This window comes from Cygnus atratus, chromosome 1 (genome assembly GCF_013377495.2).
Source record: "Cygnus atratus isolate AKBS03 ecotype Queensland, Australia chromosome 1, CAtr_DNAZoo_HiC_assembly, whole genome shotgun sequence".
Taxonomy (NCBI): Eukaryota; Metazoa; Chordata; class Aves; order Anseriformes; family Anatidae; genus Cygnus; species Cygnus atratus.
The window spans coordinates 60,984,660-60,997,244 of NC_066362.1; the positions used below are offsets into that span (position 1 = coordinate 60,984,660).

Consider the following 12,585-nt stretch of genomic DNA (forward strand, 5'->3'; position numbering starts at 1 on the left):
TAGATCAGTTTTGTACAAATTTGGTCTGGGCCACTGCCTTTAGACAAGCAGCTAGTGCAGCCTGACACCAGCTGCCACCAAATGGTGTCCATGTTCATCGTCGTTAACAGCTGTGTGAGAAAATACCTGTGCTTTGTTCGTGTTTCTTTGTTGTCTGTACGGAAATCAGCTCCCTGCCCTCCTGCTCGCTCCTGCCTTCCTTTTGTTCACACCTCGGGGTGGGCTGGCAGCTCTACGGAAGAGCCTGGTGCGGTAGATGGTTTTCTTTTTTAACTTATAAACCATGGTGGGCACACAGGGCTTTGGTGAATGCTGGAACTAATTACAGCTCATTTCCAGTGGAGCTGGGCCGCGGTGCTGGCTGGTTTTTGAAGCTGATGCGTAGCGAGCCTGCAGCGCAGACTCACCCTTCGCTCCATACCGAGGTCACCCACCAGCGAGGACCAGGACGGAGGCGCAGGTCTCTGGTGGCCACCGGGGCACAAAAGCTGACTGACGCTTGGTCAGGGCAGCTCTAACACCGCTCTCCCGTGTGGGCTCTGCTGTTTATAAAGAAAGGAGCCCCATGGCAGCGAGTGGAGGCATTCACTGGGTTTCTTTCCTCTCCCAGACCAGTTTCAGGAGGCTCGTAGCAGTTCATCCTCTGAGCCTGCCACCTTCCCGCGCAGGCACACGCGTGCCCATCACTGAGAGGCAACGGGTGGCTGTGGCAGGAGGGTGCTGGGGCGCTCAGGAGCACGGGGAGGGGGACAGCCCCCGCCAGCAGCCCGCTTCGCTCACAGGAGGGGAGGTGGGACACGGCAGGGGCGGGGGAACAGGGCCGTGCCCCGGGGCTGGGTCCCTGCTCTATAAAAGTGACTTCGGCAACCGGCTTGGGGAAGAGAAGCAGCCCCGACCTCTGCTCCTGCCTCCCGCAGCCTCACCCGGCTGGAGGACCCCGAGCCAAGCCAGGCCCCGAGGATGAAGGTCCAGGTGCTGACAGCCGCTGCCCTGCTGCTGGTGCAGCTCTCCTCGGCCCCAGCGCAGGCTGAGGCACAGGGGGGGAGCCTGGAGAGGCAGCCTGGAGCCGGGGGGCCCCCAGAAGCCCCTCGGCCAGCTGGAGATGGCAGGGACACCCTGCCTGGGCAGGGTGCTGAGGGCAGCCACCCCCTGGCTGGAGCATGGGAGGTGCTGGCTGAGCCCCCCCAGATCCCCGGGGCCCCCAGCAAGGCCACGGGCAGCGGACAGCAGGACCCCCCCAGCGAGCTCCGCAGGCGCCCGCCGCAGCCCTCCCGCAGCAGGAGCCTGGGGCTGAGCCACCACCTGAAGGGCCACGGGAAGTTCAACGCCGACACGGTAAGTGCGGGTGGTCCTCGCCTCTCCGGCACGAGGAGCATCCTCTCCTCTCAGACAGAGCAGGGTGTCCCGGCGCTGGCTATAACCATTCCCAGCTCTTTTATCCCCCAAACGCCCGCAGAATGGGCGCACATCCACGCCCGGCACCTCCTCCTGCAGAGGTCTGCAAGCCCAGAGACCAGTGCCCCCTTCCCCAGACAGCACAAGGCTCTGTGGGGTTTGTTGGAGCTCCCCACGTGTGGGGGGCTTGGGGGCAGCCACATCCCCTCAGCTGCCCCCGCGGCTGCAGGGAGCGGGTGGGCAGGAGATGGACGCCAAAGCGCTGCTGAACCTCCCCCAGGCAGGCCGGGCCAAAGAGGCTCCCGTGGGACAGTAAAATGATGAAAAAAACGGCATTAATGGGGACAAGCCCTTCCCCAGGCTGTCGGCTTTGGCCTGAACACCAAAGCGGGCACGGCCTCCACCTCCCTGCCTCCCCTGCAGCACTCCTGCCATGGCATCCAGCGCCGGCCCTGCCAGAAGCCCTCGGACTGCGGCGGCTGCCTGGGGCTGTACACCTGCAAGCTGCCCGCGGGCACCTGCGGCCTGAAGGCCGTCTCCTGGCAGAGAGGTAGGCGGCAGCGCGCCCTGGCACCGCGTGCGGGCTCTGCAGGGCCCCGAGGCTGCAGCCAGCCCCGCCGCTCTCTGGGTTTGTCTTCACAGGCGGGTTCCTGCGCAGCGTCCAGAGCACCGGGCAGCACGCCGGCACACTCCTCCCGGAGCCACAAGGCTCGAAGTAAAGCTGGAGAGGCCGTCCTGCAGCTGAGACCGACGTTTCCCACCCGAGTTTCATTTTAAATCCTTAATTATACAGCTGTAAATGTTTCTTTTGCTGTGCTTTTCATGCTGTTTGGTTTTTAACACCCCTGGATGCCGTACACTGGGTAGGTTTGAGCCCCACTCTCCTTAGCGCTGCCAACAAAATACCGAGTGGCTGCAGAGCGGCCCCCAAAAGGCACAAATGTGGCCATTTTATGACTCGATTTATTCTGGGCTACTAGGATATTGCAGGTAAAGCTGCCGGTGTTTGGGCCCAGTCACACAAATTTGAGTCCAAGCAGCCTGCTCGCATCGGGCACCCCGGGAAGCCTCCCAGCTCCCTGCCGCGGCACCCACGGAGCAGGGCAAATCCCACAGTAGTGGAAACGTCGCTTGGGCAGGGGCACATGGAGCTCCCAGGCCCGGTGACAGGGGACCACATCTGCTTTGAGAGGCCTGAATTGAGCCAAAAGCTCAGCTTCATTTACTGCTGCGCAAAGCTTTATGGGCACCCCGGCAGGCGTGGGTGCATCTCAGCTTTGCTCTCATTAAAAGGAAACACATCTTTTAAAAAGAGAACGGGGACACAGCAGGTGACCAACCTCACACCACACCGCGGGTTCCCTTGCTGGCACTGCACACGGTGCTGATTTTCTGTGCTTGGTGCTGTGGCCTCCTGCACAGCCCATCAGGCTCACCTCCCGCTCGCCCTCCACCTCCGCGGGCCGGTGGCTGCTGCAGAGCCACCTCCAGGGCCTCCACAGCCCGGCCTTAAATCCTGCCGGCCTCTGCTCCTCGCACCGCCCCCACCCTCACACCGCACCCCTCCGCGTTTCTGCACGCTGCATGTGACGCAGCCGCTCCTGCCATCTCAGCAGCCTCCCTGCCTCTCCTGCGTTTCACGGCTCGTCTGCGAGCAGCCACCACCCGGCTCCTCTCGGTTCCTTTCTCCAAAGCTTTTTCGCTCTGTGAAGCGCTCAGAGGTGCGGTATCGCGCGCGGCTCAGCGTGCCAGATTTGGCTGAGAGCAGCCACGGCATGGGATGGCCTGTGTAGGGGCACCAGCCCCGCGGCCCCTCCCCAGCAGCAGGGCCTGCTCCCTGCTCCAGCTGCCTGCGGGCTTTGCTCACCCTGCCCTGGCGCTGCTCGAGCTGCTCCAGTGCGGGCTGCCTGCAGCACGGGGCACCGGCACGCAGCCCTCCCCCTGCCACCCCCAGAGCTGAGGAGGAGCTCTCAGCCACAGCAGGGCTGCCCTCCTTTCCCCTCCGGAGGAGACCCAAGGATGTTCCAGCTGCCCCTGACCATGTCCCCGCTTCCTAGCACTGCTGGAGACGTCACCAGCAGCAGGCAATGCCCGAGCTGATGCCAGCAAGACGCAGAGGTGGGAGAGGAGAACCTGTCTGACCCCTCCAGAGCGAGACCCCAAAGGTGACCTCCCCTTTGGGCTCCCTCTGCAAGCAGCCTGGGCGAGGGGACAAGGCCACAGCTCCAGGGCGTGGGCTCAGCCGCTAGATGTCTCCTCCAGCCCACGCTCCACACCAGGCAGGCAGGTGGGCAGATGCAGCTCTCCCCCCAAAAACACCCCAGGGGCTGCATGCCTTTTACACCACTTGTTTTTAATTACATTGCATAAGGAAAGGCCTCTCCTCGCCAGGACCCCCTGGCACAGGCAGCCCGGTGGCTGGCTGGACGATCAAGTCCTCAGTAGGTTTAGTGGTTCCCCCTCACCCCTTCCGCTTGCTCAGAAGCTCCTCCTGGTCAGTCCACATCAGCCCTGCGGTCCTCAGTGTCCTCACTTTGCAGAGACCTACGTCCACACTCCTCTGCTCCTCCCCTCCTCGGTGTTGGAGCTCTGCCAGCTCAGCCTCGCGGAGTCCCACTGCGGCCTCCTGCAGCACCAGGCGGAGAGGAGGCAGGGCAAGAGGCATTGGTTAATATTCGTTCTAACCCCGATATAAATAGAAAAATACAACAAAACAAAAAGTTGACTAGCTAAGAGATCCGATCCGCTGGGATGTCTGCAACGTGCTAGCGCAGAGTTCAGAGAGTGCTTGGTCCAGTGCATGGTACTGTGGATATCCAGAGACCTGTCCCGGCAGCCCCGCAGCCAGCGAATCCTCCCGTGGCACCGCACGTCTGCGCGCGCATCCCGGCCGTGGTCAGCTCGCCCGAGGCTGTCGGCCCCTGGGAACAGGCCGAATGGGAACGGTTGATACGTCTGATTGTTTGCTGATGAATGGTAAAGCCATTCTCTTCTGCGGAACGAGGACGTGCTTCGCGCTTACTTTTTGTGGAGGAATTTCATTTTGCTACCTGAAGAGAAGGAGAAAGGAAAATGGGCTTCCCACAGCGACAGGCCAAGCAGGCATCCCTCCATCATCTCCTCAGACCCACTGCATCCTTTGGGAGACACGGCTCGTGGCCCAGACTTTGCTTTCCCACGAGCCTCCAGAAAAGAGGCGGACGGGGAGGCAGAGCCAACACGGTGCCAGAGCAGGGTTACCTGGCCAGGCACCAATCCCTCCAGGCTAGCACAGCACTCTGCAGGAAGCCACACTCAGCCTCTAGCAGAGTCCTGCCACCCTTCAGCAGCTTCCCTGCTGCCAAATCTCAAGGCAACAAGAATCCCAAGCTTTCTGAGCGGCCGGTGGTTTTGCCGGTCCCTTACCTAGTCCTTTCAGGAACCTATTGACTCCACTCTGCTCCCCACTGGGGAGCGTTTCCAGGTACTCCTGAGCCCGTACCTCAAACAGACCTGCAGGAAGAAAGAGTCAACAACCCTTAATTTTGCCTTCCTACAAATAAAAGTTAGAACGTGCATCTGACAACATGCTGTTACTGCTTACCAATAAACTTGCACGTGAGAGGGAAATCACCCAACCTCCTCCACCTGCTGAGTCCAGATCTGGGACAGGAGCTTTGGTCCGTGTCTGCAGGGTTCCCAGCAAATGAGCCCTGCTACCACCTCCTCCCCACCACTGCAAGGCTGACTGATCTTTTGTGCCTCACGCAGGGAGAGACAAAACCTCTGCTCACTCTGCTACAAACATGGCCAAGTGCAGAAGGCGAGATCATCTGTGGAACTGGCCTGCAGAAGCCACATTTTACCACACTGCAAGAACTCTTTTATTCAGGCACCTATTTAAGTGCCCGTTGCTCATTAGTGCTTTGGAGGAAACTGCTACTCTAGCACTGAGCAGCAGCACGGATGCTGTCAGTAGTCCTAGGGACAGTGGGGTAAGACATAAAAAGCCCCTGTTCTCCAGCAGCTGGTTCCTCTGCACCACACAAACACTACATCTCACCACCCTCCTGTAAGGGGAAGACAAGGAAACAGAGACAAAAAATCCCCCAGCAACTTCCTGAAGGCCGCACAAGGCTGTCAGAAGATTCAAACCACCAGCCTGCACTGGCGCTTCCCTGCCACCTCCCTCGCAATGTCGCTGCACAGGCACTGAGCCTCTGGCCACGCTGCTGGAGAAGGAGCTGGTGGCATCTCCCGTCTCCTGGGAGCAACGGCAGGGCTTCCAGGACTGCAGAGCCCAGGCAGAGCCCCTCACCTCTGACCCCCTGCTTCCGCAGCTCCCGCTCCTGGATGAAGCCCCCGAACATCTGCGTCTCCATGAAGACCTCCAGGAAGCGGCGGAGGCTCTTGGAGGAGACGGCCTTGCGGAAGGCCTCGCGCTGCAGCGTCCGCTCCTCTCGCTCACTGGGGGTCAGGAAGAGGGAGTAGTGGCCCACGATCTCCACGAAGAAACGGACAAAGGCCTCGGACACCACCTCGTTCAGCGGGCTGGTCTCTGAGGAGAAGAGAAAGAGGCAGCAGTGAGGACAGCGCTGTAAGGGCGTGCTAGGAAAAAACACGTTCTCCTTTACTCATCTGTACACGCAGGGCTATACCAGTCCTGGGTACAAACTTTGCGGCTTTTTTTTTTTTTTTTCCAAGGCACAGGACTGGGCTGCTGCTACTTTGAAAGTCACCCAGCTTTGTCTTGGCTCCTTTGCAACCAGGCTATGCCCACACTGCCCCAAAAAGAGCTGTCTCAGCCCAGCCACTCGCAAGTTGCACCGCTGCCCCTGGGGCTAGCTGCGTGTGTGGACTGTCCACTGGAGGAGTCTGCATCCCTCACGCCATCAAGAGTAGAGAGCCTGTGTAAATCCACCAGAAAGGACTACAGTTGTTCCCTGGAGCCGTAAGGGAAGGAAGGACAAAGCCAGGAAGGGGATAAATACCGCTTCTCTTCTCACAAAGAGAAATGGTTGTCAGTGCAATGGAATATTTAATAAAGCTTCAAGGAAAATACCTTTTTTAGACCTACTTCTAATTTAGACCTACCTCTAATTTCTGTGGTGCTTAATTCACTATGAACCTAGTTCTCCTCTAAGAAGGGACAGGAGGCAAAAGGGGCAGCAAGAGACACAGTTTTAAGCTGAACAGCACTGCGCTTTACCCTGCTTGCCATTCACGGCGCCCTCCTCCTTGTCACTCGCCAGCTCATTCCTCTGCTCCAAGATGTGCTCTAGGGCGGCCTGCAGCTTCCGGGGCAGGATGGAGTCCTCATCTTCCATCTGCAAAACAGAGACAGCCACCTCCTCAGGGCCTGGGGCCGGGGCACGGCCGGCTCCTGGTTCAGATCCTATCCAGTCCCTGACACGGCAGGGGGAGCACCAGAAACGAGCAGTGTGGAGACGGAGAGGAAAAAGAAAACTCCTGATACACTTGGCACTTTCCCAGCACCTCCCAGTCAGGGCTGTCAAGAAGCATGAGAGGAAAGACAAAGGGGGGGGGGTCTCTCTTCCCAAACGCTGTCCTGTTCTGGGAGAGTTTCAGGCATCCGAGCCCAGCGGCTACCTGACAGGGCTCACCTTTGGCCACCCGGTCTGTGTGTGAGCACTCCCACCGCCACAACCACGGCTGATGTGAACAATGCTGGCACGCAGCCAGGCAGGCTCGCTCAGCTGCGCTCAGACACCTCTTGCGTTCTGGAGGCTCAACCACAGCCAGGAACTGCCCGCGAGCGCGCGGGAGCCCTCACCAGCCCCGGCTGAGACGACACGGCGCAGCTTGAGCCTCCAGAAGAGAGGCGTGAGGCACAGCGTTCGGCCCCACGCCCGCTAACAGGATGCAAACACTGGCGAGCCAGAAGTGCGTTAAAGGAGTGGTCCTCGCCCACAGCACCCGAGGCACAGGACAGACCCACGCGGCCAGCACTGCTCAGCCATCTGCAAAGAGCCCTGGGGCAGAAGTAGCTTCTAGGCCAGGAGCATGTTCTTTCATCTGGCCTCTCCCCTTAAACACCCGGCTCCTCCCCTCCATGACAGAGGGAAGCAAAAAATCAGCGGGCAACCTCGTCTGCACAGCTAGATTCCCATTTACCGGCTTTCTGTTTGTGATCCCCCCAGTGCAGGGAACTGCAGCAAGAAATCACAAACTCCTAGGCCAGGGAGCAATGCAAAGAAATCATCAAGGCCCCTGCTCAGGGCTGGGTCTGTGAGAGGAGAGGGGCTGACAGACAGGGACTGGGAGAGCCACAGCTGCTCCCCATGACACTGCTCAGCTGAGGGTTTTCAGCTCTGCCCTCAGTCTTACAGGGTACCACTGAAGGACCTGCAGTACTCAGTGCTGTGTCTCCCCCTCATTAAAAAAAAAAAAAAAAGAGAGAAATGATGCACAGTGATTCAGTCTTCAGCATCTCTGGTTTGGGTCTGCAGTATTATGCAAGGACACAGCAACCACTCTAACGCTGCTAACCACAACTCCTGCCTTGGTTCGTGTGGGCAGTAAGCAATCCAGATGGACGCAAGGTGCAGTGGGAGAGGAAGGGGACAGAAGACGCAGGATAGGGAATAGTTCTGCTCACCTGTCTCAGAAACCGGTTATTCACAAGGTCAACAACGAGGACCTGAGAATGAGAGAGCAAGAATGAAAATCGTTATTTCCATCATCAGAGTTTATCTTGATCCACAGCCACTCTGGAGGAAACTCTGGAGCCCTGGCCCTGCTCCTCCTAACCACCGCGGCAGCTGGAGGAGGCCCCCGAGCGAGCCAAGAGCGGAGCCTTGTTGCGGCTTTCTCACGACGTCGCCACAAACCACAGAGCAGCCTGGACAAGCAGAGGCTGTTTTCCTGGCCCAGCCTGCCATTCCTTGCTGCCTCGGCTCTGCCAGTTCTGGCATCCCTAAGTCACTCCTGCAGACTGCGCTCAGCCCCGAGGCAACATCATCCAGAGACCAACAAACTTTAGGAAAATCACCTCCTACCAGCAGCAGCCCTGCTGCGGGAGATCCCAGCTCGCTGTTTGCAGGCTCCGGGGAAGGCAGAGCCCAGAACTCTGCCTCACGATGGGCCCTGAGGGTCTTTCTTCTGGCTGCAGGAGCCAGAGGACGAGATCTCAGTCCCTTCACACCATCAGCCACCATGCGGCAGCTGGCAGTTTTCTGTGGTGATACCACAACCTTGCCTTACAACAGCAGAGGCAAACGTGGCTCTCAATAGCAGCCTTTCTAGGCCAGAAGACAGCCTGCTGGAAGAAACGCCGTGAAGAGCGTGGCTCACCTCCTCCACCGGGAGCTCCTTCAGGCGGGGCAGGGAGCTGGAGAGCAGGCCGATGAGGAAGGGGGTGGGCGAGCACACGATGTCGATCATGGAAGGCGGCAGCACGGGGATGTAGGTGTGCTGCCAGGTGAAGGGGTACAGCAGGGCCACCGTGGCGTGGCAACACTTGGAGAGCGTGCTGGAAGAAAAACCAAGGGAAATCTCTTCCAATTGTTCCGTGATTGAGCTCTGTTCCTAAATTTTTGCCCCTATTTTTCCCACGGGGAAGCCACAGGTTTGCACGCACAGGGCCTACGCTGTCCAGCAGAGCATGCAGCCATGGGGCACCGCGCAAAGCCCTGGCCACAACCTGCAGCCACGAGGCCCCCAGGTGCTCGGGGCGGGCAGCATGCTCCATCCCTGCCCCTCGGCTCGGGCAGTGCACCTGCTTTGTCTTTGGGCAACCCTCAGGTTTTCTACAGGTCCCGGGCACGCTGATGGCTCTTGGTGGCCAAGCTGGAGCACAAGGGACGAAGGTAGGAGGCAGCAGTCTCCAGCCCGCAGCTGGCAGGGCATCCTGCGGGTGGCGGAGCCTGCTGAGATTACTCCGAGCCACAGGAAACCGGGAAAGTGAAATGTGAGGACAGGAGCACACGGCCGGCCTCTGCACGGTGCTGCCCGCAGCTCACGGGACCACAGCCTTCCTTCTTCCCCCTTCAAACCCTGCCGGCAGCTCTGCTGTAAGCCCCTTTGCTGACAGCTTCCAAGAGGGTCCGTCCACAAGCCCCCCGGGCTCCCTGTAGGGAGGCAGGCAGGGCCTGCAGCCCATCACGGGCCGCGCGGAGCTCGCCGCAGGGCACCGGTGACTCATCTGGGTCTGGAAGCACTTGTACGAGGCGAGGGAGGGGAAGGGCTTGCCACTATAAACTGCGTGTATAACGTCATTCTGTTTCACCAGCATCCAGGTCCCGAAAGGCTGGAGGAGGGGAGGGAGGCTGGCGCGGCCTGGAGGACCCGCGTGGCTGGGCAGCGCGTGCAGCTGGGGTGCGTTAAGCTCCACGGGGGAATTTACGCCCAGCAACCCGGATCTGGCAGCTTACTGCTCACAGGGAAGGGGGGTGGTGGGTGTGGGCTTGAGCTCGCTCCAGACAAATAAGCCTGCTCTCCCCCTTCCTCCTGCAAAGCCTGGTGAACATGAAGCCCCGTGAAACACCACAGTGCTAACAGGAGCTGAGCGCTGAAGCACCGTGGCTGGCCGACAGCTGGCTGCCTCTCCTCAGGTAAATTCAGCTCAGCAGGACACGAGCATGGCTGCTGGGACAGTGGTGTGACCGCATGCAGAACGCAGGCAGTCACCATCGTTAACCACACGACGCTTTCTGGAGATAAGTAAATCCCCGGGGAGAGGCTGCAATCTGCTTGACGTGGGAATTTTATCTGGGACTGCGACAGGTTGGGGTCGGGTGCCTGGGAGGGACCCCTGGGATGTGTGTGCTGAGGGTGTCTCTTCGTGAGATGGGCACAGTGTCCTCTGTGCGCAGGGAGGTTTACCTTTAAGGCGATACTCTACAAAAACAGAGGAGGACCCTTCAAAGGCTGTGTCACAGGATAGTACCTCTATGTCTTTAGAGAGGAGAAAGCCCGTTCCCCATCCTTACAGCATCCTCCTCCCTTCTCTCCATTCAGTCCTGCTGCCACTCTGCTGCTGCTGCTCCCCAGCTGCGCCTGCCCTCATCACCCAGCCCTTGCTGAAAGCTGACCAGCACAGCTGACTACACCCCGCACGTGCAAGGTAGACGAAGAATCAGAGAGAAACAAAACAAATATAATGAGATGAGAAAACACAGAGCTAGTAATAAATGCTAACATTTACAAAAAAAAAAAAAACAAAAAAAAACACATAAAACCCAACCCAACTCCCACAGAAGAAATGTAGGACCAACATCAGAGCAAATTTCTTTTCATGTAACTTTCGTACATGCTTTATTTGAAAGGAAATGCAAGAAAAGTAGATGTACCTTCCTAGAAGTGCGCCCAGGCTAACGACATCCTTTAAAAACTGCCGTCTTCCAGGCAGCGGTACTTGCACACCCATAAATTTCAGGCCATGCTAGCAGGTGCAAAAGCAGGGCTTTCTTCCCCTCCATTACTGCAGAGCGTATTTTCCACTCCCCAGTTTCTGACTCATAGCAGCCACAGCACAACAACGGCAGCGTTCCTGTGAAAGCTGCGGGAACTCCCCCTGCTTTCCCCACCTAGCACGGTGGCACTGCTGTCACACTGCCACCACTGGACACCCTCTCCTAAAGGTGAGGAACCGACTTCATAGATGGCATACGAAAGCCAACAGGAGGGGCCTTTGTGGCTCCAGACAGCTCCGTGGAAGAGCAGCGAGCTGCTGGAGGAGGTGGTTATTTATGGCACGCTGAGATGTTACAGCATGCTGTCTCCCAGTGTATTTATGGTGGCTTGCTCTTCCCCCAGCCCTGCTCTCAAGTCGCAGTGAGTACACATGGTACGTGAGAGCTTAAGTGGGAGGAAAGATGGCTGAGGTCCAGTTAGTGGAAGTCACAGAGCTGTTTAAGTCTCAAATTATATGCTCCATGCCGTGGGAAGCAAAACAGATAGCTTCCCCTTCTACCTTTCCATCTGTGAATGCCTCCTCACCTCCAGGAAAAATCCTACTGATCTCTGCTCTGAAACACTTCTCACCATGGAAGGAATTTCTGGAGAGTAAGGCTGTTGGGGCTGAGGTCTGCGAGCTTCCCTTGAAGGCAGAGCAGTTTTCAGAGAGGGACACAGATGCGGTACCACTGAAGCGTCTCTTCTGTGTGTGATTCTGTCTGATGTCTCCTGCAGACAGCCTCAGGAGTTGCAGCTTGCAATGGTGTAAGAGCCCTGTCCTGAATCAGACAAGGTTACCGAGCCATGCAATGGAATCCAGTTTGAAAAATTCCTTTTGTGCCACCCGTGTAACTGTGTGCTCTTCAGCCATCAGCAGCAGTGGAGACTGAACTACACCGCAGTGACAACATAGCTCGTACCTGTCTGCGTAGCAGGTGAATGCAGCCACTAGGGTTGTGGACACTGCTCAGGAGGCTGGACGCCTGTTCCCATGAGATGGGCTTGTCTCTCAACACAGCTGGAACAGTCCAAAGCACTCTCAAAGCACTGCTTGCTTCAGTGTCCACCAGGGATCTTACACCAAAAGGGCAAGTGATGCCTTTGCACGGCTACAGCCAATGTCCCTATTGAAATCCCTACCGAAAATCCTGAAATCGCAGGATGTGTGCACCACAGCCACCACACTGACTGCTGCCATTTGAATAACACTGACCCAGGGTGCTATGTTTGGCTTGCTGTGCTCCAGGTGCCACCAGAAGTTAAGAGGTCTATCCCATGTGCTTGCAGGGTGCTCTGGGGAGTGCCATGCACTAATATCAGGCCAAAGAAGTTCACTGTGGGAGGCAGACACCGTTTTTAAGGCTTTTGGTTTCAACAGCAAATCCTTAAAATACTTTTAAGTCTCTAAAGCACACTTTCAAGATCCTGAGCACATCCTCATGGGTTCACTCAGCCTCCTGAAGAGAGATCACGGCTGAGCTATACACCTGATGCTCCTTGCACAGGAGCTTGCAGGAGACAGTGACTCCTATAGTATAGGGGCTAAAAAGTACCAAAGTACGCAAAGAACCACGTCATATTCTCTCCCTAAAGGGCTGATTTGGATATTGGCTGACGTACAGCTCTCTCTGGCTGGGCACTCCCTTGATCAGACCGAAGATAGCGTACCTATTTGTTTGCTTAAACAACAGCCTTTCCCCCACACAGCATCCTACACAAAGCATGTTTGCAAAAGCAAATGCAGCCGCAGCTTCTTGGTAGCACCTTGCACAGAGGTGGTCAATGCAGAATCTG

The 12,585-nt window shown here is 57.7% G+C and overlaps 1 protein-coding gene across 4 annotated transcripts in view; it reads right to left on the reverse strand.

The window, feature by feature from the left end:
- Positions 1 to 3,729: 3,729 nt before the first annotated feature.
- The window catches only part of DENND2A (DENN domain containing 2A), a 61,053-nt gene continuing 52,197 nt past the window's right edge, over positions 3,730 to 12,585 (reverse strand). For 3 of the 4 annotated variants that reach the window (XM_035568574.2, XM_035568575.1, XM_050714067.1), the window contains exons 15-20: positions 8,689 to 8,866; positions 7,994 to 8,035; positions 6,584 to 6,701; positions 5,693 to 5,932; positions 4,801 to 4,887; positions 3,730 to 4,445 (exon numbers count right to left, since the gene is read on the reverse strand). In XM_035568574.2, the coding sequence (XP_035424467.1) occupies positions 4,414 to 4,445; positions 4,801 to 4,887; positions 5,693 to 5,932; positions 6,584 to 6,701; positions 7,994 to 8,035; positions 8,689 to 8,866 (697 nt within the window). In that variant the 3' untranslated portion in view covers positions 3,730 to 4,413. Of the gene's footprint in view, positions 4,446 to 4,800; positions 4,888 to 5,692; positions 5,933 to 6,583; positions 6,702 to 7,993; positions 8,036 to 8,688; positions 8,867 to 11,786; positions 12,126 to 12,585 lie in introns of those variants that run through there. The other variant, XM_035568576.2, reaches the window with a different exon arrangement.